General features: G+C 41.8%; 2 protein-coding genes across 4 annotated transcripts in view; one reads left to right on the forward strand and one right to left on the reverse strand.

The window, feature by feature from the left end:
• Positions 1-26,532, forward strand: part of si:ch211-153b23.5 (glutamine amidotransferase-like class 1 domain-containing protein 3A, mitochondrial) — a 108,074-nt gene extending 81,542 nt beyond the window's left edge. The window contains exons 1-6 of one of the 3 annotated variants that reach the window (XM_032528326.1): positions 9,326-9,337; positions 21,328-21,334; positions 21,420-21,428; positions 25,615-25,760; positions 25,890-26,091; positions 26,187-26,532. In XM_032528326.1, coding sequence (XP_032384217.1) covers positions 25,619-25,760; positions 25,890-26,091; positions 26,187-26,379 — 537 coding nt within the window. In that variant the 5' untranslated portion in view covers positions 9,326-9,337; positions 21,328-21,334; positions 21,420-21,428; positions 25,615-25,618 and the 3' untranslated portion in view covers positions 26,380-26,532. Of the gene's footprint in view, positions 1-9,325; positions 9,338-21,327; positions 21,335-21,419; positions 21,429-25,587; positions 25,761-25,889; positions 26,092-26,186 lie in introns of those variants that run through there. The other 2 variants (XM_032528327.1, XM_032528324.1) reach the window with 2 other exon arrangements.
• LOC116697018 (uncharacterized) lies at positions 19,960-24,257 on the reverse strand. The gene is given in 10 exon segments (XM_032528315.1): positions 19,960-20,469; positions 20,573-20,667; positions 20,670-20,694; positions 20,776-20,865; positions 20,957-21,069; positions 21,155-21,303; positions 21,451-21,550; positions 21,638-23,313; positions 23,444-23,559; positions 24,206-24,257. Coding segments are annotated over 8 exon segments (2,343 nt in total). The 5' UTR covers positions 23,301-23,313; positions 23,444-23,559; positions 24,206-24,257; the 3' UTR covers positions 19,960-20,361.

Here is a 26,532-nt window from a genome sequence, read left to right on the forward strand (position 1 = left end):
CGTTAACTATGTTCAGCATGTTGAAATCTCACTTTGGTACATTGATGGAGGACAGAAGAAGCACTATCATTATATCCCAATACTGCAAAGCAACGCTAAAAGATGAAGGTGCAGCTCAGCAGAGTTTTAACCCACCTTGGAGATGACACACTGTGATTTTACTGGCAGGCATGTCATACAATCTAATGATACGTTTTCTTCAGACCCAGATTCTTTAAAAGTGCATTTTTCATTTGTTTTTATTTGAATTGACATACATCATGCCCTGTCCTGGGGTTAGCTTCTGTTTTCGGGCAAAGGGGGCTTTGTGTTCTCTTTTACCTTGTGCACGCTTCTGAAATGTACTTTTCAAATTTTTCCCTTTAATAAATTGTCCACATGTCTGACACAAGTCATGTTTCATTAATGTATTGTTATGCGCATTTTGAAGTATTGCATTAGAAAATGTTGATGGAATTCCTTTTGAAAAAACGTCCTCAAATTAGCAAAAAACCTTTTGTGTCTTATTGACTGATGGGAACAACAGTCTTTGACAATGACAGAGTTTCAGAGAAAAAAAAAATAAAAGTTACATCCCATGAACCAGTAGGTTCAATGTTATTGTGCCACAGCATCACCTGATGTATCCTCATGTCAACCATATCAAGTTTAATTGTGTTGAAACAAATTCCACAAATATCCTTTAAATATTTTCCTTTGACATTGATCCAGTATTAAACGAATTGCTGCAGTCGGCAGCAGAGAAACAAGCTGCAGTGGAGTTAATGCAATAATTGTCCAGCTTGTATTTATGTTCATAAAAGTGCTTGTTTTGCTACTGACAGACTCAGAATGATATTGTAATATATAGCCATATCTAATATTCTAAGTGTCTGACAACATTATGGAAAGGATTTCTAAGGAGGTTGACCTTTCTGTTAAAGATTGAGATCCTTTTTACAAACATAAAAGTCCGCGAAATTGCGTTGGCTAAACCCACCAGACTCCATGTAAATAATCAGTGATTTTAGCATCGTAAAACACGGCTTTCTGTAACATCTCTGAGCAGCGCTGGTTCTGCTGTTTGGAGCTTGCTTATGTAGGGTGAGCGATTATCGGCTCCGTTTGGTCAGAATTTTCTTTCTTTCATTCCAATTTCTGGTCTGTCAGTCACAGTGAAATCTGGAGACATTTCCGGGGACAGATCAAGCAAGGGACAGGTCACCAAAACCGGGGACAGTCCCCGGAAACCGGGGACGTCTGGTCACCCTACCTTACACAAGACTGTGCCTTAAACGGTTCAAATTGTATGAAATTCTAAGTTTCATGTAAATCGGATGATGTTTGTCATATAAGGCTGATTTCCTGTTCAGTGTGCGATCACCGTGTGAGTCCAGCTGGTTGGGCAGATCTCACAATAGGCCACATGTCTGGATGTCCTCAGCCTGGATCTTGGTGTGTGGAATTCAAGCGTAGACAACGTACACTGACTTTGTCCTTTCAGGTGTGGTGTTGTGTGTGTGTTGTGTGTGTGTGTGTGTGTGTGTGTGGTAAATGCATTCCGGCCAATAGATTCAATGAGTTTCCTTTATTTTCAGCCTGAATAGTTTTGAGCCAATTGCGACTGCACATGGGACACATTCAAAGTTTTCGTAATTTTCCGGACCGACTGCCCTTCATTCCTTAAAGTGTTGATGGCCACTCGTTTCTCTTCTCTTAGCTGATTGGTTCTTGCCATAATAAGCAAGATGGCGCCGCTTGAGTGGCAGCTTGTTACAGTAGCTCTGCAGTTTTATACATCTTTTTAGTGTTTTTTACGGTGTTTTTGCCTTTCTTTGTCACTACCGACACTTTAAGCAAGTGGGCAGCTATAGATGTTCATATTGTTACGTTCGTAGCTTATCTCTTGCTGCTTTTGGAACTTTTTGGCACAGCAAATGGAAACTTATCCAACAATGCACCCCACTCAACGACGGTCCCATTGTTCTACACCTGGGATCAGCTGCTGGCCCTGCGCCACACACCTTTTCTCTGCACGGAGCGGCAGGAGATTCCGAAGGAGTTACGGAGGAGGAGAAGAGGGAGCAGAGAGGGTGTGAAGCGCAGGGAGCGGAAAAGACGGTATAAACCATGTTTACCGTCTGTCATCATGGGGAACGTTAGATCTCTCTCTAACAAGATGGAGGAGCTGACGGCGCTGACCCGACTGCAGAGGGAGTATTGGGAATGCAGCCTCATGTGTTTCACCGAGACGTGGCTGTGTGAACTTTTTCTCGACCTAACGTGTTGAATAAAATGTATTCATATCATGTGTGCATGAACATCATTATATTCACGTAGTGCCTTATAGTTAATCATGTGTGTTAAATTCATATATATTTTGAGCTAAAGAGCAAACGCATTACACATAGTCTGCTTGGTTTCAGTGTGATAGTTCATAAGTTTACTGTGACCTTTTTAATAAGTTGTTTTGGTACAATGTGTCCAACCATAGCTCTGCCAAAGTGAGTTTAATTCTGAAAAGCAGGGCCAAGGGTGGTTTGGGAAACGTCCTGTGTTGGGTGAAGGTCCTCTCCAGTAGCAGTTGAGACCTGTTATTTTTTGCAGGTCAAGCTCTGCTAGGGAGTAACCCTTTGAAGACAAAACAAGCGCAAAAAGTAGTGGTCAAATGAACTGCCCCGGTTTTCCATAAGATCTGAGAAAAGGGAAAAGGGGCCAAAAAAGGGAGAGCTATGGGAAGCATTTCTTTTAACCTTTTTTGGAAATATTCATTGTAAAAAAAGTTTTTTATCCACCCCGGGCTTTACCCCTTCTTCCGAAAGAATGAAGGGGAGGGTTCCGGCCCCACAAAACGTCCACCCTGGGGGTTTTTAAAATTTTTTGAGCGGGGCAAACACGGGGAGCGGTAAGAAGAAGGGAGGGTGGACGCTTTTGTTTGGAACGATAGGGGGTGCCCCCCCGGGACACACAGGGGAAAGAATTGCACCAGAGACTTTGGGTGTTAGCTGTTTGCATGCGGCCATACTACCCCCCCGAGGGATTTTTTACAGGTTATGCTTGGGCCCTGACACCCCCCTCGGCGGCGTGTGCACACGGACAGAACATGTTGGTCTCAACCAAAAAACCCCCCCCATTTCCCTTCCCTTTATTTTTGGGGATTCAATCATGCTTCCCTGTCCTCGGCTCCCCCACCTTCCCCCCTTGTAATTTCCACACCGGGGCGCACAACTTGGATTTTCTATGAAAAACAAAGATGCATACACCCATCCCCCCTCCCCCCTTTGGGCCCCTTGAGAAAAATCCGTCCATTGGCAAGACTCTCCCCGTGGTGACCAAAAACAACCTGTGAAGAGGTTGTGAAGCAGGGGGCTGAGGAGTCAAAAGGTAGGGTCGAGACTGTTTGAAAATTTTGACCGAGAAGCCCCTGCACCCCCCCTGCACGACATTGACAGCAACAATCATTCAACTATATCAAATTTTGTGGGAAAAACCTGGCCCCCCAAGTTGGTCCGTGTTTTCCCAACAAAAAACCCCCGGGCCTCTGAGATTTTAAAGCTCGGGAAAGAGAAAAGAGGGTCTTTTCTCAGGGGACAAGAGGGTTGCGCAGAGTCCCGAAGGAACTCAGGTGGACAGGAGGGGGAAGGGCGTACGGGGAAAAATTAGAAAAAAGCGGGGAAAGAACAAAACCCGGGACGTTGGAGGGGGAGAACATCTCCGGCCACGGGAAAATGGGGAAGAAAAACCAAGGGGGAGACAAAGGGGCTGGGCAGATGAGCTGAACGTTTTTAACAGATTTGACTCTGCCCCTCCCTCCCTCTTTCCCCCCCCCGCCCCCTTCTTCCCCCCTCCCCGGCCCTTCCCCTCCCCTCTCCCCGCAAAAAATCAAAGCCCAACAAAACCCCCCAGCCCCTTCCCCCTTGCCCCATCATTTAGCAACCCCCCTCTCTCCCCCTCCCCGAAAAATTTACCTTCCACATCCCCACCCCCATCATCCTCCCCCCCCTTTCCTTGAAAATGACGGTGAGAAGTCAACTTAAGAAAATCAAGGCAAGGAAGGCCCCGGGCCCGGACAGCTTCAGCCCAAGTCTCCTCAGGACTGTGCGGACCAGCTCTGTGGTGGCACAGGCACTTATTCAACCTGAGCCTGAGCCTGGAGAAGGTCCCAGCCTTGTGGAAGACCCCCTGTGTGGTCCCGGTATCGAAGTCGCCGCGCCCCAGAGAACCAAACCACTTCAGGCCTGTTGCCTTGACCTCTCACCTGATGAAGACCATGGAGAGGATCATCCTGCGTCACCTTCGACCCCTGGTGGGCACACAGCTGGACCCCCTGCAGTTTGCTTACCAGCTTAGGATTGGGGTGGACGACGCAGTGATCTACCTGATGCACAGATCGCTGCTCCACCTGGAGGACAGCGGGAGCACTGCGAGAGTCATGTTTTTCGACTTCTCCAGTGCTTTTAACACCATCCAGCCTTCGCTGCTCAAAGTAAAGATGGAGAGTGTCGGAGTGGACCAACACCTGGCTGCATGGACTACAGACTACCTCACCAACAGACCACACTGTGTGTCTGATGTGGTGCACTGCAGCACAGGTGCCCCTCAAGGTACGGTGCTCTCCCCTTTCCTTTTCACCCTCTATACCGCGGACTTCACGCACAACACCACCCACTGCCACATCGAGAAGTTCTCCGATGACACAATCTGGAATACAGGACGGTTATCAAGGACTTTGTCAGCTGGTGTGAGCTTAACCAGCTTCAGCTCAACACCAGCAAGACAAAGGAGATGATTGTCGACTTCAGGAGGATAACATCCCCTTTCTCACCGGTGAGCATCCAGGGATTGGACATTGATGTAGTGGAGAGCTACAGATTCCTGGGTGTTCACCTAAACAATAAACTGAACTGGACTGATAACACCCATGCTCTATACAAGAAGGGCTAGAGTCGCCTCTATCTGCTGAGGAGACTCAGGTCCTTTGGAGTGTGCAGGACTCTCCTCAGGACTTTCTGTGGTGGGCTCTGCCATCCTTTATGCTGTGGTCTGCTGGAAGGGGGGCAGCTCGGACCGAGACAGGAGCAGACTCAATAGACTGATCAGGAGAGCGAGCTCTGTCCTGGACTGTCCTCTGGACCCCATGGAGAAAGTAGGGGAGAGAAGGATGTTAGCCAAGCTGAAATCCATCATGGAAAACACCTCTCACCCCCTACACGACACTGTGGGGTCCCTTAGCAGCTCCTTCAGCAGCAGACTGATACACCCACGGTTTAAGAAGGAGAGGTACGCAGGTCATTCATCCCGGCCGCCGTCAGACTCTACAACACCTGCACTACCTGATAATGTTGTAGTTTCTGTTCCTGTTTTTCTCCCATCTACACCACACACTTTGTTTAGCTTTAATATCAGTATTTATATTAGTTTATTACAAGTACATACTTCTCAATATGTATGGTCACAGGTTAATATAATTTATATTATGTTACCGACTCTTGCTTCATTACTCTAATTACACATTCAATTTAAATTTTAACGTCACTTACAGTGCAATATTGTTTCTTGTATCATGGCAACCGCACTTTAAAATACCTTTATTTGACGCCATTTTGCTTATTCAGTCACCATATAATCATTGTCTATTACTTGCCTGTATTTCTTGTGTGCTTACTTGATTGTGTGTTTTTTTTTATTGAAAAAAATGCTGCTGCTGTAATGACAAAATTTCCCCGTTGCGGGATGAATAAAGTATGATCTAATCTAATCTAATCTAATATGAATTCTACCAGTTGTCTAATAGGCTGTCGGCTGTGTATCAACCTGACTTCTGCACAACACAACTGATGGTCCCAACTCCATTAATAAGGCAAGAAATCCCACAAATTAACCCAGAGGGGACTACCTCATGAAGCTCATTGAGAGAACACCAGGGGTTTGCAGCGCTATCAAAAAAGCAAAGGGGGGGTAGGTACTCTGAAGAAACTAGAATACAAGACATGTTTTCAGTTATTTCAAACTTTTTTGTTAAGTGTGTGTGCGTCTGTGTGTGTGTGTGTGTGTGTGTGTGTGTGTGTGTGTGTTGTCCTACCTCTACTACTTACTAATGAAGCTCATTGAGAGAACAGCCTCCAGCTATGTTGCTATGTGGCTGCTGCTTCCTGCTTCTTACAGTGTAGACTCTTTGCTTCTTGCTCCTGCCTCTGCTTGCATATTTTTGCTGATAATCTTGCTTTTCCTCTGAGAGAAACTATAAGAAGCGGCTCTTGGATACTTATAAATCACTGGAATATACTTTTTTTATAGACATACAGTGGTGTGAAAAAGTGTTTGCCCCCTTCCTCATTTCCTGTTCCTTTGCATGTTTGTCACACTTAAGTGTTTCGGAACATCAAACCAATTTAAACAATAGTCAAGGACAACACAAGTAAACACAAAATGCAATTTGTAAATGAAGGTGTTTATTATTAAAGGTGAAATACAAACCATCATGGCCCTGTGTGAAAAAGTGATTTTTCATCGGTGTAATCCATCATGGAAAACACCTCTCACCCCCTACACGACACTGTGGGGTCCCTTAGCAGCTCCTTCAGCAGCAGACTGATCATCGGTGTTTAAGGAATATAATATTCGGTGCCATTATGAGACTCAACATGGTGAAAAATACGACAGCCTGCAAGGACAACTGAGACGAGGGAAGATAAATGAGTTGCTGGTGGGTCTGAAGAAACAGCAATCCGTTTTCAGTCGGAGCCGAGAGGTCAGTGAAACAGCGGTAAAAGCCAGCTACATAATTGCTAACGAAATAGCATTAGCATCAAAGCCGTTTCACGAAGGGGAGTTCATCAAAACGTGCATGCTAAAGGCTGCAGAACTCGTATGTCCCGAGAAGCGACAAGCTTTTGCCAACATCAGCCTGACGAGGAATACTATTGCAGAGAGGATTTCAGAACTATCCACAGATTTGGACAGCCAGCTGAAACACAAAGTCAAGTCATTTCTTGCATTTTCTGTTGCAATTGACGAGAGCACTGATATTACAGACGTTGCTCAACTGGCTGTATTTATTCGTGGAGTTGATGAGACATTGGCCGTTACAGAGGAGTTTCTTGAGTTGGTGCCTATGATGGACACCACAACAGCAGCGGACATTTTCAGCTCTCTCGTTTGTGCGCTGGACAGAGTCGGAGTAGACTGGTCGCGTGCTGTCAGCGTGGCTACAGATGGCGCGCCATCAATGATTGGAAAAAAAGCAGGTGTCGTGACAAAATTCAGAGAGAAAGTACAAGCCGCAAATGGAGGAGACGTTTTTTGGACATTTCACTGTATTTTGCACCAGGAGGTATTGTTTGCAAGTCATTAAAAATGGATCACGTTATGGAGGTGGTTGTCTGAACTGTTAATTTTATCCGTGCCAGAGGTCTGAATCATCGTCAGTTTGACTGCCTTCTCAGTGACAATAAAATTACCCATGGCCTGCCATACCACACTGAAGTAAGATGGTTAAGCCGAGGCGCTGTGCTGAAGCGTTTCTTTGAGCTACGAGAGGAAATTGGACAGTTTATGGAGACAAAAGGAAAGCCAGTGATGGAATTACAATCTTTGGAATGGCTGCGGGACCTTGCATTTATGGTGGATATTACAGAGCACCTTAATAATTTGAACAAAATGTTGCAAGGCCGTAAAAACGTTGTCACACAGTATTATGACAGCATACTTGCGTTCAAGTTGAAGCTGACTTTGTGGGAGACACAGCTGGCATGTGGTGACCCTGCTCATTTCCCCTGTCTAAGAGATGTAAGTGCAACTGTTGTTAATGCTGGCATGACACGGTACAAAGACAAGTTTCAGGATTGCTGTGGGAGTTTGAGAAACGGTTTCAGGTCTTTGGTGAACTCAAGACAGAATTTGCAGTTTTTCGCTCACCCTTCACAGTCAAAGCTTCTGATGTGCCCGTCGACATCCAATTAGAAATAATTGATTTGCAATGTTATACAAATTTGAAGAACAAATTTGCCTCAATTTTATCAGTATCTCCTGCCAGGGTACCCAAAATTAACAGCCCTAGCTGCAAAAGTTTTGTGCATGTTTGGGACTACCTACCTTTGTGAACAGGTTTTCTCTGTAATGAACATCACTAAAACAAAACTGCGCTCAAGGCTTACACACTAACACTTAAATGACATTCTGAAACTGGCTGCTACTCAGGACCTGACGCCTGACACTGATGCACTTGTGCAGGCTAAAAGATTCAGGAGCAAAAACAAAGTAGTCTAAACTAGACTAATTCTTGTAAAATGCTGCATCAGAAACATTTTGCACTCAAAAAATAGTTCTGTGAAAAGGAATCCTTGCTGTATTAATAGCTAAAAGTTACAATTTGTTAGTCACCAGCTTCACGACTAAAGAGTTTGGTCATACATTGTATGTATGCATTTTTTATGCATGTTTTATGTATAAATTACTTTCTTTCTTATACATTTAAATTAGCCGCCACTTTTGTTTGTAAGATGTGGGGAGTCAGTTTAAGTTTTGATAATTATTACACGTGGAAAATGGAGTAAAAATAATTCCTATATCTTGATAAATTGATTTAATCTTGAAGTGCATATTATATTATAGCAATGATATAGTACCATATTTTTCAGTTCTACCTGTGACTTAAAGTTTTGTGCCTTTGTACAAACACTGTGATCAGTTGTAATGCACACATGTAAATGATAAACTGAAGCAAATTGCACTTTTTTCTTGAGAATTCTGAAGTTGTTCATAACATGTTTTGTAAAAGGATATTCATTAAATTAAAAAAATATCCTAAAGTAATTGTACTTCTTTCCACTAAAACAAAAAGAAAAACATGAATTTGTTTTTTTATAGGTATGATGAACTGTGCTATGATTTTAATGGTCTGGCCCATTTGGCATCAAATTAGGCTGTATGCGGCCCCTGAACTAAAATGAGTTTGACACCCCTGATGTAGACAGTCACAGAGGACAGAGTAACGGGAGGAAAACTCAACAGATAGCAGTCGGTTATACGTCGGTCTTAAGCTTTACCAGTTTACCAGTAAACGCAACATTTTGTCCCATCTGTTTTTTTTCAGACAACAGCAGTGACCAGTGCTAGTCGGTGCTAGTAGCATCTGTTAGCTGTTAGCTCCTCTAGGACGCACCGGTGCTAATGTCCTCGAATCCGTTACAATGTTGTTTATATGGATATTGTTTAATTTTGCGTTCCATGACCATTTCGTCTGTTTCTCGATCTCGTCTTACTCTCCGTCACATGATGTTGTAAAGCAACAATCTGAACTGCAGAAACTGGACTTTAGGGAACTGCTGGACACAGTAATCTCCCTAATTGCAGATGTGTTTATCAATGGCCCTATACTGCCAGTGAGAGATTGGGAGCTGAGAGATTCAGCCGACTGTTGGCACAAAACAAATGCCTTTCAACTTAATGTACCGTCCATTCTCTGCAGTTCATTGACAATTTAAATTTAGACATCTTTTTAAAGCAGATCAACTTTTCCTTAACAAGCCTGGAGTAAAGCTGTTCATCTCTAATCTACTTTCTGCGCTACACATCTGCTCCCTCTGCCAAGGACACGAGACAAGACGAATCAAAACAAGAGGAAGACACAACAAAGTGCGGCAGTGATCCACCACCACAGTTCTTCCTCATTTTATGTTGTGATAGGTAATAGAAAGAAATTTGTAAATAAGCGCTTAACTACAAACTTAGCAAATTTAGCATCAATTCCTCGTCAGCTACAGCCTGTCCCAAAAATTGAAAACACACTAACGCTAGCCTTACTAAACGTCAGGTCTTTGGCAGGAAAATAATTTTTAATCAATGATTTTATTAATAATCACAATCTAGATTTTATGTTTTTAACTGAAACCTGGTTAGACCATAATAACAGCACTGCTGTTCTCATCAAGTCAGCTCCCCCTAACTTCAGTTTTATGAGCGAGAATAGACTGAATAGGAAAGGAGGTGGTGTCGCCTTTTTGTTTAATGACTCATTCCACTGTACGCAAATATGTTATGGAAATTTTGCTTCTTTTGAATTTGTGGCTCTTCAGTTAAGGTCCTCCCCTCAAGCGATATTTCTAAATATCTACAGGCCACCTAAATATTGTGCAACTTTCATTGATGACTTCACTGAACTGCTGTCTATAATCTGCATTAACTCTGATTGTGTAATCATTGCGGGTGATTTTAACATTCATGTTGACAACCCCCAGGACAGGGGGACCAAAGAACTGTGTTGTGTTTTTGAGAACTATGGACTGACTCAGCATGTGACAGAGCCTACGCACAATAAAGGTCACACTCTGGACCTGATAGTCTCCAAGGGTCTGAACATTTTCAAGGTTGTGCTGAGTGACGTTGCTCTCTCTGATCATTCCTGTGTTTTCATCAGCGGCTCTATCACTGTGTCCAAAAGTGTCCAAACAAAAATCATCAGAAAAAGGTATATCACTGAAAACACCAGTGAAACATTTCCTCAGCTTTGCTCATCCACACCCGCCCTCTCTGGGCTATCAGTCACTGAGCTTGTAGATAATTTCAACTGTAAAATTACAAATGTTACTGATGCCATTGCTCCCACTAAGGTTCAAAGTTGTCTCTGGTAAGAAAAGATCTCCATGGAGGAATGTCCTACTGGTGAGAAAAGAATAAAGAGAGTGTAGGAAAGCTGAACGAAGGTGGCGAAAAACAAATCTCCATTATAACACCTATAAAGAGAGACTTCGCATTTATAATTTGGAACTAAGGATTGCAAGGCGGTCCTTCTTCTCTAATATTATCTCTAAAAACAATAATAATTCACGTGCTTTGTTTACTACTGTTGATAGGTTAACAACCCCTCCAGTACCAGTAGCATCTGAACTTTTATCTATCAAGGTTTGCAATGACTTTGCCTCCTTCTTCAAAGACAAAATTCAGAAGATTAGACAAACAGTCAGTGCCTCCATATCAAGTACAGAATATGTGTTGTCACAGTGTTCAAGCAAAACTAGTTCCAATATTACAGAATTTCATACGATCAACCATAAAAACCTGGAGGACATTATACAACGTCTGAAATTCTCTTCCTGTTGCCTTGATATTCTACCAACGGGTGTTTTCAAAAATGTTTCGAATTGTTTGGCTTCTGATCTTCTACAGATTGTAAACACGTCTCTTGTCTCAGGTATCTTTCCACAGGCCCTGAAAACTGCAGTAATCAAGCCACTCTTAAAAAAGAACAATCTAGACACATCACTAATGAGCAGCTATAGGCCAATATCAAACCTTCCGTTTTTAACCCTTGTGTTGTCTTCCCGTTAACCACGAACTTGTCCTTCCAGGTCAAAATTAAAAACAAACATTTTTTTTGTGCTTTTCCGATGTTTTTGTCACTTTTTCCATGCTTTTGGAGCTTTTTTAAAAACATGACCTGGTTTTCCACTTACTCTTGGAATTCATGGTCAACAAACATCATTTATATCAAATTGTACATATGTTTTTAGTTAAAAAAGGCAGAAAGTATGAATTATTTTGACTAATAGTTAAGATCAGAGGATGTTGATGTTAAGTCAAAGTTTAGTCCGGATACTGTTTTGAAACCCTAAAAAAAAAAAAAGCCATTCAAATGCCATAACAATAAATAAAACACCCCAAAAAATTCAATGAAAGTAATCATTCATTTTACCTGAAGAATGTTATATGGAATCATCCACGTTATTTTTCGGCAATTTGGTTGAAAGAAATCCATATTTCTGACATGAGACACTTTGAAACGGGTCAATTTGGCCCGAGGACAACACAAGGGTTAAGTAAAATCATTGAAAAAGCGTTTTTTCAACAACTCACCCATTTCTTGTTACTAAACAACAGTTTTGATACCTTTCAGTCGGGTTTCCGACCACACCACAGCACTGAGACGGCTCTTGTCAAAGTCTTTAATGACATCCACATTAACACAGATAGTGGCAAAATTTCAGTCTTAGTATTACTTAATCTCAGTGCTGCATTTGACACAGTCGACCATGACATTTTACTAGACCGATTGGAAAACTGGGTTGGCCTTTCTGGGTCAGTACTAAACTGGTTTGAATCCTACTTACAGAATAGGGATTACTTGTGTCAATAGGTAATTATACATCTAAAAATACAAATATGACGTGTAGGGATGAGCGAGTACAGCATTATCTGTATCTGTATCTGTATCTGTTTACCACATGAATTATCTGTATCCGGATCCGTACTCGGACTGGGCGGGGCCTAAACCGGAAGTGGTCAGATTTAACCAGGAAGTGGGTCGGGTTGTCTTGAAATGGGGGGGGGGGGGGCTTTAACCGGTATGTTATTTTAAGCATGCAATTGATATGGGTTGATCAGAAATTGTTATATTTATGGCTGATTAGAAAACTATTTCCATGACAGCATTGGTGTTGTCATGGTAACAAACAAACTATATAGGCCTACAGTATATAACAAGTTTTGCAACAATAAATACAACAATGTGCTTGCAATTATTAAGTAAAATGTAATGAACAAGAGTTTTCATACTCAATAATATAACTTTATTTTTTAACTTTTAATTTTTCTATGATCAGTGTGATCATTTATTTATTTTTGGTTCTTTTTTATTTTCACACTGTTATTTTCACACTCACAGACGAACACACTCAATTGTGAGTGTGTGTGTCTGTGAGTGAGTAAGAGATACAGAGAGAGAGAGAGAAACAAAGAGAGACAGGGGGGGGGTTGGAATGTGTTTGTGTGTGTATCTTCATTTGTAATATTATTCATTTATACCGCAACTGCCTTTTATTTTTTTTTATAAAACACAGCAAGAAAGTTTCACTCAAAAAACACTCAAGACACTCAAAAAACTGGTTAGAGCCAGCAGGCAGTTAAAAAAAAAAAAAAAAAACTCTGACGGCAGAGATGCAACGCGAGTCGCATTCTACCAACACTATGTCTGAACAATCCCCACGGTTACCAGAAGTCTCCTGGTTACTAGGTACTAGTTCAAACCGAAGTATAAAACAAACCTGAAGCTGAAGAAACCCTAAATGTTAACGGGAAAGCCCCGCGGACCTGAAGGGTAGAGCTGTTCACTTCTCCGCGCCCTGAGTGCGTGTGAGAACAGCCGGTCAGACAGCAACAGAAGGAATCTGTGTGTGTAGGGAGGGGCGCTGGGACTAGCCTATCACAGAATAGTGTAGGGGAGGGGCGCTGGGACTAGCCTATCACAGAATAGTGTAAGGGAGAGGCGCTGTGACTGGCACTGTGACTAGCCTATCACAGAACGGAGACACAGTCAGTGGAGACTTTCACTGAATCCGAGCACGGATATTGACTCACATTACTCGTATGATACTTGTACTCGGCAAAAGTGCTGTATCCGTACCGGAGACTCGTTTCAGCCGAGTATTCGGCTCATCCCTAATGACGTGCGGAGTTCCCCAAGGCTCCATTCTGGGGCCTCTTCTGTTTAACATCTTCATGCTCCCACTGGCTCAAATTATGTAAAACAACAAAATAAGTTAATAAAGTTATGCGGACGACACACAAATTTACATAACCTTATCGCCAGGGGATTATAGTCCAATACAAAAACTGAATAAGTGTATCGAACAAATTAACAGCTGGATGTGCCAGAACTTTCTGAAATTAAATGAAGGAAAAACTAAGGTAGTTGGTTTTGGAGCAAAAGAGGAACGATTAAAAGTCTGCGCTCAGCTTCAAACAACAATGTTAAAAACAACAGACAAAGCCAGAAATCTTGGTAAAGTCATGGACTAAGACCTGAATTTTAACAGCCACATTAAGACAATTACAAAGTCATCCAATTATTCTGGGACAGGTCTACTTTCTGTCCCCAGAGTCAGAACTAAACAGGGGGAAGCAGCGTTCAGTTTCTATGCTCCTCATATCTGGAATAAACTCCCAGAAACCTGCAGAGCCGCTGCTACTCTCAGTTCTTTTAAATCAAGGTTGAAGACCTTTCTTTTTGATGTTGCCTTTCTTTAAATGATGTTCTTTTCTTTAATGTTTAATTTCTTATGTTGCACTGTAACTTTTTATTCTTGTGATTTATGTGTCTTAATGTTCTTATTTTTAATTCACGTGTTTTATCTGTTTTTATTTTTTTTAACTGTTTTTTAACTGATTTTGTTTAAAGCACTTTGAATTGCCCTGTTGCTGAAATGTGCTATACAAATAAAGCTGCCTTGCCTTGCCTTGCCTATAGCATAGTGATTTCATCGGGGGGGGGGGGCCATGCCAGCTGAGTCACACATGACTGACTGTCACAGACTGTCATGCTGTCACACCCAGTGTCATTAAAGGCTCTCCCACATGTTATCCCCATTTAATAAACAAACAATTCAGTCAGATAGGTGTTTGTTGTAAAAGAAATAAAGTTACAATGTATAGCATTTTATTCAAAATCCAACATTTCATGCAGATGGGATTAATGCTAGATATATTGCAATGTGGGTAATGAATAAAAGAAAATTCTAAGAGCCCCATGTAATGTCCGATTCACTCAAGATTTGGCATGGATGCTCATATTGCTATGCGGAACAACTGTCTTTTTATTTAGGGGCAATCTGAATAAATCTTGGCCAGATACAGAGCTTCCTGTTTCAATAGCCCCCTACACTTAATTAGTGCTCCGGCCCTAATTCAAACTGCAAGCAGTGATGAACGGGCCCTTGCCTCTTTGCAGGTCGGGGGTACTTGCATAGGCCAATCTTAGCAGCAGTGAATTTGCGCGGCACTCAGACACTGCAAATCGTCACCAATGAAGATGGACCTCCATGTCTTAAGACTCTACGTCATACAGTTAATATCAGTGGAAGAGGGCGTGGCCAAATCACAAGGGGGAGGGTCAAAGCATCACCAACGAAGAAGGAACTCTCTGCTGAGTTCAATGACAGCTTACACAAGACTGTACCTTAAACGGTTCAAATGTAATGAAAGGAGGCGTGGCCTGATATAGTGGGCGTGGTTAAAGTATAGGGGCCTGCTCAGTATCACATGTAGACCATACATTCTAAGTTTTATGTAAATCGGATGATGTTCGTAGTCGGGGCGGGGAGGGGTTCCAGTTTGGTGGGCTCAGGATCTCATCGTTGCTTTTTGCAGATGATGTGGTCTTGATGGCATCATCGGTCTGTGACCTTCAGCACTCACTTGATCGGTTCGCAGCTGAGTGTGAAGCAGCTGGGATGAGGATCAGCACCTCAAAATCTGAGGCCATGGTTCTCAGCAGGAAACCAATGGAGTGCTATCTTCGGGTAGGGAGTGAGTCCTTACCCCAAGTGAAGGAGTTTAAGTACCTTGGGGTCTTGTTCGCGAGTGAGGGGACCATGGAGCGTGAGATTGGTCGGAGAATCGGAGCAGCCGGTGCGATATTACATTCTGTTTATCGCACCGTTGTGACGAAAAGGGAGCTGAGCCAGAAGGCAAAGCTCTCGATCTACTGGGCAATTTTCGTTCCTACCCTCACCTATGGTCATGAAGGCTGGGTCATGACCGAAAGAACGAGATCCAGGGTACAAGCAGCCGAAAGGGGTTTCCTCAGGAGGGTGGCTGGCGTCTCCCTTAGAGATAAGGTGAGAAGCACAGTCATCCGAGAGGAGCTCGCAGTAGAGCCGCTGCTCCTTTGCGTTGAAAGCAGCCAGTTGAGGTGGTTCGGGCATCTGGTAAGGATGCCTCCCTAGGGAGGTGTTCCAGGCACGTCCAGCTGGGAGGAGGCCTCGGGGAAGACCCAGGACAAGGTGGAGAGATTACATCTCATACCTGGCCAGGTAACGCCTCGGGATCCCCCAGTCGGAGCTGTTTGATGTGGCTCATGAAAGGGAAGTTTTTTGGTCCCCTGCTGGAGTTGCTTCCCCCGCAACCCAGTACCGGATAAGCGGTCGAAGATGGATGGATGGATGGATGATGTTTGTCATACAAGGTTGATTTCCTGTTGCCAGTTGGTGGCGCTATCTCCAAAAGTCAATATTGGCCTGAAGATGTCCTCAGGCCTGGACTCTTGGTGATTGTGGGAAATTTTAAGCAGATACGACAACGTACACTGTAGTTACAGCCACTTTCTCCTTCATCGCTAAAAACTTAAAATGGCCGCCATGCCACGCCCACACTGTTTGACAAAAAGTTTTTCTTTTAATGGTCTTCATCGTTAACATCTTACGATGACTCAGACTGAGTTTGAAGTCAATCTGATCAAATCTCTAGGAGGAGTTCGTTAAATTATAGCACCTTGTCTTTTAGGCCTACTTCCTGTTGCCACTAGGGGGGCGCTGTGACTTTGAGACAATATCGGCGTGTAAATATCGTCAGGGGCGGACTCTAATTAATTGTGAAAGTTTCGAGCCAGTCGGACAATGAAGACTCAAGTTACACTCACTTCCTGTCATATAAGGCTTATTTCCTGTTGCCAGTTGGTGGCGCTATCTCCAAAAGTCCATATTGGCCTGTAGATGTCCTCAGGCCTGGACTCTTGGTGATTGTGGGAAATTTCAAGCAGATATGACAACGTACACTGTAGTTACAGCCACTTTCTCCTTCATCGCTAAACACTCAAAATGGCCGCCATACCACGCCCACACCGTTTGACAAAAGTTTTTTCATTTAATAACTTTTCATCGTTAACGTCCTAAGATGAAGTTTAAAGATGACCAAATTTGAAGATGATCGGATGAAATCTGTAGGAGGAGTTTGTTAAAGTATAGCACCTTGTCTTTTAGGCCTACTTCCTATTGCCACTAGGGGGCGCTATGACTTTGAGCCAATAGCGGCATGTATATGTTGTCAAGGGTGGACTCTGATGAATCCTGGAAAGTTTCGAGCCAATCGGACAACGTACGCTCAAGTTACACCCACTTCCTGTTTCATTGGCGAATCGCACAAAATGGCCGCCCGACACAGACAAAGTTTAAAGTTGATCGGATGAAATCTCTAGGAGGAGTTTATTAAAGTACGACATGTGGAAATGGCCAAAATCATACTAATTTCAAACTTTCAATACAAAATGGCGGACTTCCTGTTGGGTTTAGGGGGGGGCTACAATGGAGTTATATGTCCGCCCTGCCATGCTACATATGTCTACCAAGTTCCGTGACTCTACGTTAAACGTACTGCAGGGGCTCAATTTTCTTAATTCTATAGGGGGCGCTAGCGAGCCATTTTTGTGCGCCCATTCCCGAAACCCTTAAAATACGTACATTTTCACCAGACTTGATGCGAATGCCAAATTTGGTGAGTTTTTGAATATGAAAAGTCCCTCAAAAAGGCAATTCATTTGATGGAAAAAGAAAGAAAGAAAGAATAATTCCTTCAGTTTCAATGGGGCCTTTGCCCCTTCCGCGCTCGGGGCCTAATAATAATTCCTTCAATTCCAATAGGGCCTTCGCCGCTGTCGGCGCTTGGGCCCCAATAATAATAATAATAATTTCTTCATTCTCAATAAGGACTTCACTGCTTCGGCGCTCGGGCCCTAATAATTCCTTCAGTGTATGTCCCAGGCCAAGATGAGGCCCTGTGAACCGACAAACACAAGACAACACAGGGGAGAACAGAGAACTTACAAAACAAAACAGGAAATGGGAAAACTAACAAAAAACATGAAACAAACTAAAAACAGAAACTTGACAGAGGGACGAAACATGACAATATACTGGCGTATGTCCATTTTTCCTCAACCTTTACCTCAACTTAAAAAACACATAATAACAAATGCAGGCCTGTATATGATGATTCTAGTTTGAACCTCAACTGGTAAGATGTCACTTATGCTTTGAATATGTATGCATGAAGAACAATAATTACCTCTCAACCTTTTGGGCAGATAAAGTGTATTTCTTTATTTCCCATGTGAAACACTTGTTGAACCGTAGATAATTTTGATATGCCCAGAATGAGTATTGAACCAAGAGTAACACTTTCCACTGCTGACTTGTTGCTATGTGGGTGTACTAACCTCCATGCCAACATAAAAAGTGGAAACAGTTATAGTATTGTATGTCCAAAAAGTGATAAAAATGTGATAGAATGGTACGTTGAAAATGACAAAATTATATTATGTCCCACAAAATAAACAGTATATTAGAAAAACATCTTAGTATAGTATTTTGAAAAATGTCACAAAAAAGTCATGGCATAGTATGTTAAATATTTAGTGCGTAACTTTTTGATATTAATAAACGTCCGTTACGTTCAAGACATTACCGAATGAGTTGCTACAAAGCTAATTAAGACTATCAGCTCTACACAACTCTCTCTGTATTTCTCAGTATGGCTGTGTTCAAGAGATTGTGGCGTCCGGTGACACTCGAGTGACGATAATTATCTCTTTTTCTAATGCTCCGTGTCCTACTAGCAACTTCTTTGAGGAGGGGGGGCATTGAAGGCTTGTGTCATGTGGATGCGCCAACAGTTTTTCTGTCATGACATAGAAATTCTCATGGGGGTGGAGAAACTACGCACTATAGCTCAAAGTCTAGATCGAAAAAGGTCATGTAGAAATATGTGATTTACAGTTATTGTATAGTAATAGAAAAGAATCATAGAATAGTATGTAAAAAAAGGGATGAAAAAGTGATGTTATAGTATGTTGAAAAAGTCACAGTAATGTATGCCAAAAAAGTCATGAAAAAGCCATGGTATATTATGTTGAATAAAAGTGATAAGGAAGTCATAGTATAGTATGTCGGATATAGTTATAGAGTAGTATGTTGAAAAGAGTAATAAAAAGGCACAGTATAGTGTGTCAAAAAAGTCATGGTATAATGTCAAATATAAGTGACAAAAGTCTTAGTAAAATATGTCAAATACAGTCCTATGTCGAAAAATGTGATGAAAAAAGTCCATTGTTTAGTATGTCGAAAGAAGTGATAAAAAAACAGTATGGTATTTCAAAAAAAGTATTAAATAGTATTTTTTTAAGTCATAAAAAGTCATAGTACAGTACGTAAAAAAAACATAATAAAAAGTCAAGTCAAAGTATGTTGAAAAATGTCTTATTATAGTAAGTCAAAAAGTGATTAAAAAGGCAGTAGTCGTCAAAAATAGATGTGATATAGTATTACTTAAAAAAAGTCATAAAAAATTACTGTATAGTATGTTGAAAAAAGTAATCAAAAGTCATAGTATAGTATGTCCAAAAAGGTCATAGTATGTATGTCAAAAAAGTCATAATATAGTATGTTGAAATAATGTAAGTGATAAAAAAGTCATAGTGTAGAATGTTGGAAAAGGTATTAAACACGTCATAGTATAGCATGTCCAAATTAGTCATAGTACAGTATATTAAAAACAAATCATAGTATAGTATGTCCAAAAAAGTGATTAAAAAGTTAGAGTGCAGTATGTTGAAAAAGTCATACATAGTATGTTAAAAAAGTGATAAATAAGTACTTTCATATTATATTGAAAATAGTCTTAGTATGGTACATTGAAAAAGCGATAAGGAAGTCATAGTAAAGTATGTCTGATATAGTTATAGAGTAGTATGTTGAAAAGAGTGATAAAAAGGCACAGTATAGTATGTCGAAAAAGTGCTAAAAAATGGTATGAAAATGTCAAATAAAAATGATAAAACTCTTAGTAAAATATGTCAAATATAGTCTCATGTCGAAAAATGTGATGAAAAAAGTCATAGTTTAGAATGTCAAAAAAAGTGATAAAAAGTCATAGTATAATACATCGAATAGTCGTACAAAGTTGTAACAATACTGTGAATACTGCTGAATCAGAATTCACACAATGAAGCTCATTTTAATTGACAGTTTAATGAGGTCATTATTTTATGGTTTTGTTTACTTAAACATACATTGACCTGTAAATGAGTATGTTTCATAAAAGAGAGTAAAACACAGTCAATAGTAATCTAAGAGCAGTGTATAAATAATTGCATCTGCTTTTAGAAATAATTTCATGTACATTTTATAATATAAAGATATATACAGTATATTCATGCATTTGAACTACAAATTTCAGAAAGACAATTAAAAAAATGTGTATATTACATACTGTACAAAACAAAAATTAGTAAAGTTATCCTGCTAGTCATATAACGTGCATTATATGATATATGTATTATAGAAATTTTCGGATAAACATAATAAAAACATTAGTATTACCCCCATAAAACACTGACCAGCCTGTAGCGTTGTCCTTGTACTTGGTACTACATGAAGCCTCCTCAAACAGCAATGCGTACAACAATTGTTATGTGTGCAAATCAGAATTTACATTCACTTTTTAGCAGTTTTAAGCAGCACATGGATACTGTGACCCAACTTTGTTCAGGTGAAACTTAACGGTTTTTGAGTTTTCACTTCCTCCTCCTGACACTACTAATACTGCGTTGTCCTCTCCTCAACTGTTGTCTCTTTGTGTATCGGACAGCTGCGGTTCATTTTCAAAAGCAGGATTCATCTGCCCATGTTTGCGTCGCTTCTGAACCTCCTCGAAAATTTGAAGAACCTTCAAAGCAAACATAAAAAAGCAGAAGGTATTAGTGTAGGCATACACTGAACTGAGACTGAGTATTTAGAATGACTAGAAGAAAAAGGGATATTTATATTACCTTTGATTTAGGAATGAGACCCACTCTGAAGAAGCCAATGTGCCCTGTTTCAATCTTAGTGCAGTCAACCACAGTTGATGCAATGTTCTCTGGGAGGGTCCGTCACATAACACTCCATCAACCTAACCCAGCAAAACGCACGTTTACATAAATAAAAAATCCAGTGCCTGTTGTATTTAATAGCACTGTAATATTGTCCTCACCCTTTTGCCTAGCTTGGCATAAACTTGGTTGTGGTGAGTTGTGTCTGCCTCGCCTGTGGGGTTGGCTGAGGTTACAGCGATGGGTCCCACCTGCAAATAAAGAGGTTGTTAGTTTTACTAAAGGGCCTGAGTAGTTTGACTCACTGTAAGACTTATAGTGATTCCTTCACACAGCCCTTACAAAATTAATGAGGTGTGTGGCCACAGAACAGTCTGGGTTTCTGATTGCAATGCTTTGTGGTGTCCCTATGTGTTCGGCAGCATCTCCTAAACCAAAGACGTCCATCCAGGTGCCTTGTGTGAGACAAAAACCAAAATGATGCTCATATAACACAAAAATGTTTGATGTACAAGTATGCATCCTTAAACGCACACCCACCTCTGGGTATGACCATGCTAATGGAGGAAGGCCAGGCAGCCTCCATGAAGTCCAGGAGCAGGGGGCTCAGCAGGTGTCGCACCGGCTCCAGCTGCTTGATGGAGGAGATCCACAGAGACATGGGTCGGTCCTCCGCCTGCTTCTTCACTCTGAAATAACCCATAATTATTAAGTTGATGCGTGATCCAGTTGGCTCTGAGGGAGGCTGCTGTCGCTCTTGGATGAATATCTTTCTATGTTACTGTGAAACATTTTATTAATAAAGGAATGCAGATAAGGGCAGACTGGAAACTCACTTGTAAGCTTTGATGACTGCGTCCGGCCTGTTGCATGCTGCCACCAGAACATAGACGGTGTCAGTAGGCATTCCACATATGCCACCATTTTTCATGATTTCTGCAGATTAAAGAAGAGGAAAACATCACGTATGTAAACAACTGTGCTTTTTTTTAATCAACATTGATCTCTTTGACAGATTCTCACCTGCAATCTGCTGGACCGATGTGGCCTTGCGGGCTGGTACATGCGGACAGACATCTGCACCTCCCCCAACCCCACTCAGCTTCACCAAAGGTTTTCCTAAGGGGATCTGGGGGGACTGGAAGGTGCTGTTGAAAATGTGCGCAAGGAAACAATAAAAACTGACAAGACCAAAGATGATGGTGACTGCTATGTCATAACCATAAGGCAGTGCACCTACTGCATCGAGCAGGAAGCTTATAAGGATGAGCTGGAAGGTGAGGGCGTAAGCAAACCAGGCAACATTTATGAACAGCGCTGCAGCTGTCACTAAACAGTTAAACATCATGAAGCTAATGATCCCGACAGCCACATTAAAGCTTCTGGTTCCACAGTACAGGCCGCCATATCGTGTCAACCCCCACACTGCCCACATCACCCCGTACAGAATAAAAACTGTGCACTCAAAGGTTTTACCTCGAGCAAAAGCTACTGAGCCGCAGAACAACTGGAGTACCCCTCCAGCCGCCACCACCCAGGGCAGAACCAGCACAGACAGAGGGTTTCTGTCACCAACTGTGGCAGTGATGGCAAAAGCAGCCAGCACACTGCAGGCGTGGCCTAACACCTCTGCATCAGCATACTTGGAGTAGCCCAGGTAAGGTACATGTAGCTCTTTATCATGGGCTCTGAGAGTAAGACCCTTGATTCTGGTTACTAAATCCTTGAAATAGCCCTGCCCTGTGGGAATCATTGTAGTGGAAACCATATTGAATGTGGTAATTAAAAGCATGCCGGCAGAGACTACAAATATAGCTCCCTGTACACCCTGCGTGCCTCTTTGAAAGAAGCCTTGAGGCTGGGCTGCAATGGCAATACAATAAGCTGCGTAGAATAACAGGTAGAGCCCATCCAGCAAGCTCTTCTGACACATGAAGAGAGCCAGGATGGAGAAAAGCACAGAGAAGACAACAGGGAAAGGAACAGGGGAGAAAGGCTGAATTGAGTAGAATGATAGGAGAGCACTGTAGCCTTCTGCAAGTTTCAGCAGAGCTGTGAAGCCGTAAAAGGTGGCAGCTAGTGTGTCCATGCCTCGGTAGAGGAGGACACACATGCCAAGCTGGAAGACTCCAGCTGTCCACAGCCAAGGCACGTGACCGACGAAGAGCTGGGGGACCACGCCTAACAGGGGACAGGCTAACACAGAGGCAGACAGCAAGTTCATCACCAGACCTACGGACACCGCATCACTACACCCCTGGTTCTGCTCTGTTTTCATCTCAGCGTTTCTCTCCAGAGCCGTTCCTGGAGGATCCAATTTACCACCAGTGATGGTGGACAGCAGACGTCCAAAACCAAAGTAAACACCTACAATGCAGACCAGAAGGTAGTTAGCAGCTGTGGCAGACTGACCAAAACCTGCAGCTGACAAACCGGCGATTTGATGGGCACATGCTAAGCTAATGCAGATAGCTATGACAGATAGAACTGGTTCCTTCACAACGACTGCTACGCCGCCGATAATGAGAAGGGCTAAGGTAAATGCTGCCAGGCCCGGGACCAGAGAGGGTCTCAGCTCTGTGGGCTGCAGCACCCCCTGTCCCACCAGGATGTACACCAGACCTGAACCACACCACAGGGCAGATACAGTCAGACACACAGAGGAAAACATCTGGGCGTTGGACATACTGCAACGATACCTAACAGACAAAGAGGAAACAGAGCAGAGGATTGAGAGTTTTACACACACACAATAAATACACATCAACCAAAACTCCAAATTAATATAGTAATAAAGAGATTTTGTGATGACCATTCATAAAAACCAACCTGCATACGCTAAAAGCACTGCAATGATGAGCAGCAGAATCCCCAGTGCAGTATGGGGGATGAAGTATTTTTCAGGTGTGCTGCCATAGTCGTTTACCAAAAGCAGGAGAGAACCTTTAAGCAGGAAAACATATTCATCTAGAACCATCTGCTGGTAATTACCAAAAAAAATAAATAAAAATAGGCACCACCTAGGCCTACTCTATATTCAGAAGGTTAATATAGCAGTAAGCAACGGCTATTTAATATTTAAATATATAATGGGGTAATAGGGTCCTGAACACAGAATAAAGTCTAATTCATTGTGTGTGTTAGTAATCTAAACGTCTCTGTTCATCGTTTTGATGGATGGTGCGCGCCGCGCGTGCGTGTTAGTGCTGGTGAGTGCGTTGATCTATATTTGACGAACTATAACAGTTCGTGAAAACCGTTCATATTTTTTTATAAGCCTACTGAATATCGATTAGGCTACAGCTCCTTTAATAGATAACACAGTTATGTTTTAAGAATAAATTTGTTTTCCGATATTAGCAGTAGCCTAGGCTTAGACTTTTTAATTTTTTTATTTTCTAAGTTTAAAACAAACGCCCACATTGAGCGATAAACGGGCCGCCCAAAAAGTCAGGATTATGTGCGTGATAGGAGTAGTCTATAGTCCGGGGGGTTAAGAAAATAAAATTTAAGAAAAGTGACTTATGATTGCGTAGAAAAACTGCCGAAAAAATTTAAAATATTATAATAGTAAAAATTAAAAAAAAGTTCCCAGAGATGCCCAGTACCCCCGAAAAGGCATGAAAAGCGAGTGGGACCCATAGCAGGAGAATTTGAAGGCGAGGCGCACTTTAAAAAACCGAGGTTGACGTCAGCTCGTGGGAAAAAAGGGAAAAATACAAGACGTGGGACCAGTGAAAAAAACTTTTGTTAGGCTAGTATCTAGGAAAAAACTTAGAAAAAAAACCCGGGGGAAAAACCCAGGAAGGTGCATTTACCAGTAGAACAAATAAAAGCAGGGATTTTTGTCTAGTTTCTTTTAAACCTTTTTCACAACGGGGTTTCAAAAATAAAAAAGGATAAAAGAATTTATGTATATTAAAGCAGAGCATTTCAAAATGTATAATATCGTCTAAAAATGAAACAGAAGTCATTTATGACAAAAACGTTAATTTTATGATCTATATACTCCCGAATTGGATGCAAAAAGGTTGGAATGAAGGTTAGCAAAAGGTTTTTCCAAATGTTAAAAAAAAGGATTTAAAAAAAACCCCCGTAAATGTTTTTAAAGTTTTATTTAAAAAAATAAGTTCTGAGAGGAAGTTTAGCATTTTTTGTTTTAAAGGACCGGGGTAGCAGCCTTGGACAGGATTGGGGAGGGGACGGACGCGACAGACATAAAGAGCCCCCTTGAGTCAGCCAGCAAAACCCCTAAGAACAGCCCACCCAGCTAGGCGACCCCGAACCATTAAAGGGAAACTATATCACCTGCTACACACAAGCTTTCTTTAAATTTTAGCAACAAAAAAAGGATGATAAGCGTGATGATAAAAGGGTAAGCAGTACGTAAAATCCACAAGGAAAATGTGAAAGTTTTCAAATGTTATCAATATACCTACATTTACAAATAGTATTTCCGGGGAGCTTACACGCAGATCCAACCCCTTGGGTTCCTTTTTTTTTTGGGGGTAACGTGTTTCTAGCAGCAGGACCCCGGACTCCCCGCCCCCGGCATGGAACAGGAAAAGGTGGTAGGGGCAGGCTTTCAGTCTGAGAAAGGGAAAAAAAAGGGTAGACTTAGTAAAAGGGGTTTTCGTAGGTGTGTTTTTTAGGAACCAGGGAAAAGGGGGGTTTCAGTTATTCTTAGGCTGTGGGCTTGACGGCACAGAGATCCCCGAGGGCCCCGCTATCCCCGTCCATCGAGGGGCGGGCAAAATAAGGGGAAAAAAAAATAAGTTAAAATTTTTTTTTTTGGTTATTAATGTCAAAAAATAGGATCCCTTTTATTTTGAAAGATTTTCGCTTCAGTTATTTTTGTCTACATTTAAAACCCGACCAACTAAAATGCAGTTTGGGCTTTTTAAAAAAAACTCTGAAAAAAACCCAAAGTTTTACTAATGTACAAGACTAAGTTTTTTCATGTTTTATTGCAGGTGCAGGTGGTTTTTTCTGGGTGCGATTTAGATGCATGTTGTAAATCACTGTGAGGGGAAACCTACTGAGGAGAAGAGAAACATTCTGCAGGAAAGTGCTCGCATCGCAAGGGGTGACGTGGCCGATCTGACCAAGTTAGATGTTTCAGCATTTGACGCCCTCATCATCCCAGGTAAGTCTGACCCGGCCATTAATTATTGCCACAGTGTAATATATTTATGTCATTTTTTTTACTCTCTTTCACCTTTTTTCACCTCCAGTTTTATAATAATCTGCTCAAATCCTGTGTGCTCTCATTCAGGGGGCTTTGGTGTGGCGAAGAACCTGAGTGACTGGGCAGTGAAGAATAAGGACTGCACCATCCTGCCACAGTTAGAGAAGCTCATCAAGGCTTTCCACAAAGCCGGAAAGCCGCTGGGCATGTGCTGCATCGCCCCCATCCTCGCTGCCAAAATCCTGCCCGGCTGTGAGCTCACTGTGGGACAGGACAAAGAGTGTGAAAAGTGTGTAAAATGTGTTTCTCATCATCAGATGTCTATGGATATAAAATAAAACATTAAATTTACAATTCTAACTGTCCTTCTCTTTTTATCTTTAGGTGGCCGTATGCTCAGACAGCAGGCGCTATGAAGGAGATGGGCTGCAAACACATCAACACGGATGTGGAGAAAGCGCACGTTGATGTCAAAAATAAGCTGGTCACCACCTGTGCATTTATGTGCAATGCTCCCATTCATAGTGTTTATGATGGAATAGGAGTCATGGTTAAAGAGACACTGAAACTGGCTTAAGAAGTCTCTAATTACATTCTAGATGTTTTATTTATTTACTTTAAAATCAATTGGAATGTTCTTGACTAACATAGCAAGTTACGACATGTACTGTATCTGATGTTAATATATCAATGTATTTTGAGATTTTCAATAAAGGTTACTCTACAAATT

The sequence above is a fragment of the Etheostoma spectabile genome, chromosome 10, assembly GCF_008692095.1.
Source record: "Etheostoma spectabile isolate EspeVRDwgs_2016 chromosome 10, UIUC_Espe_1.0, whole genome shotgun sequence".
Classification (NCBI taxonomy): Eukaryota; Metazoa; Chordata; class Actinopteri; order Perciformes; family Percidae; genus Etheostoma; species Etheostoma spectabile.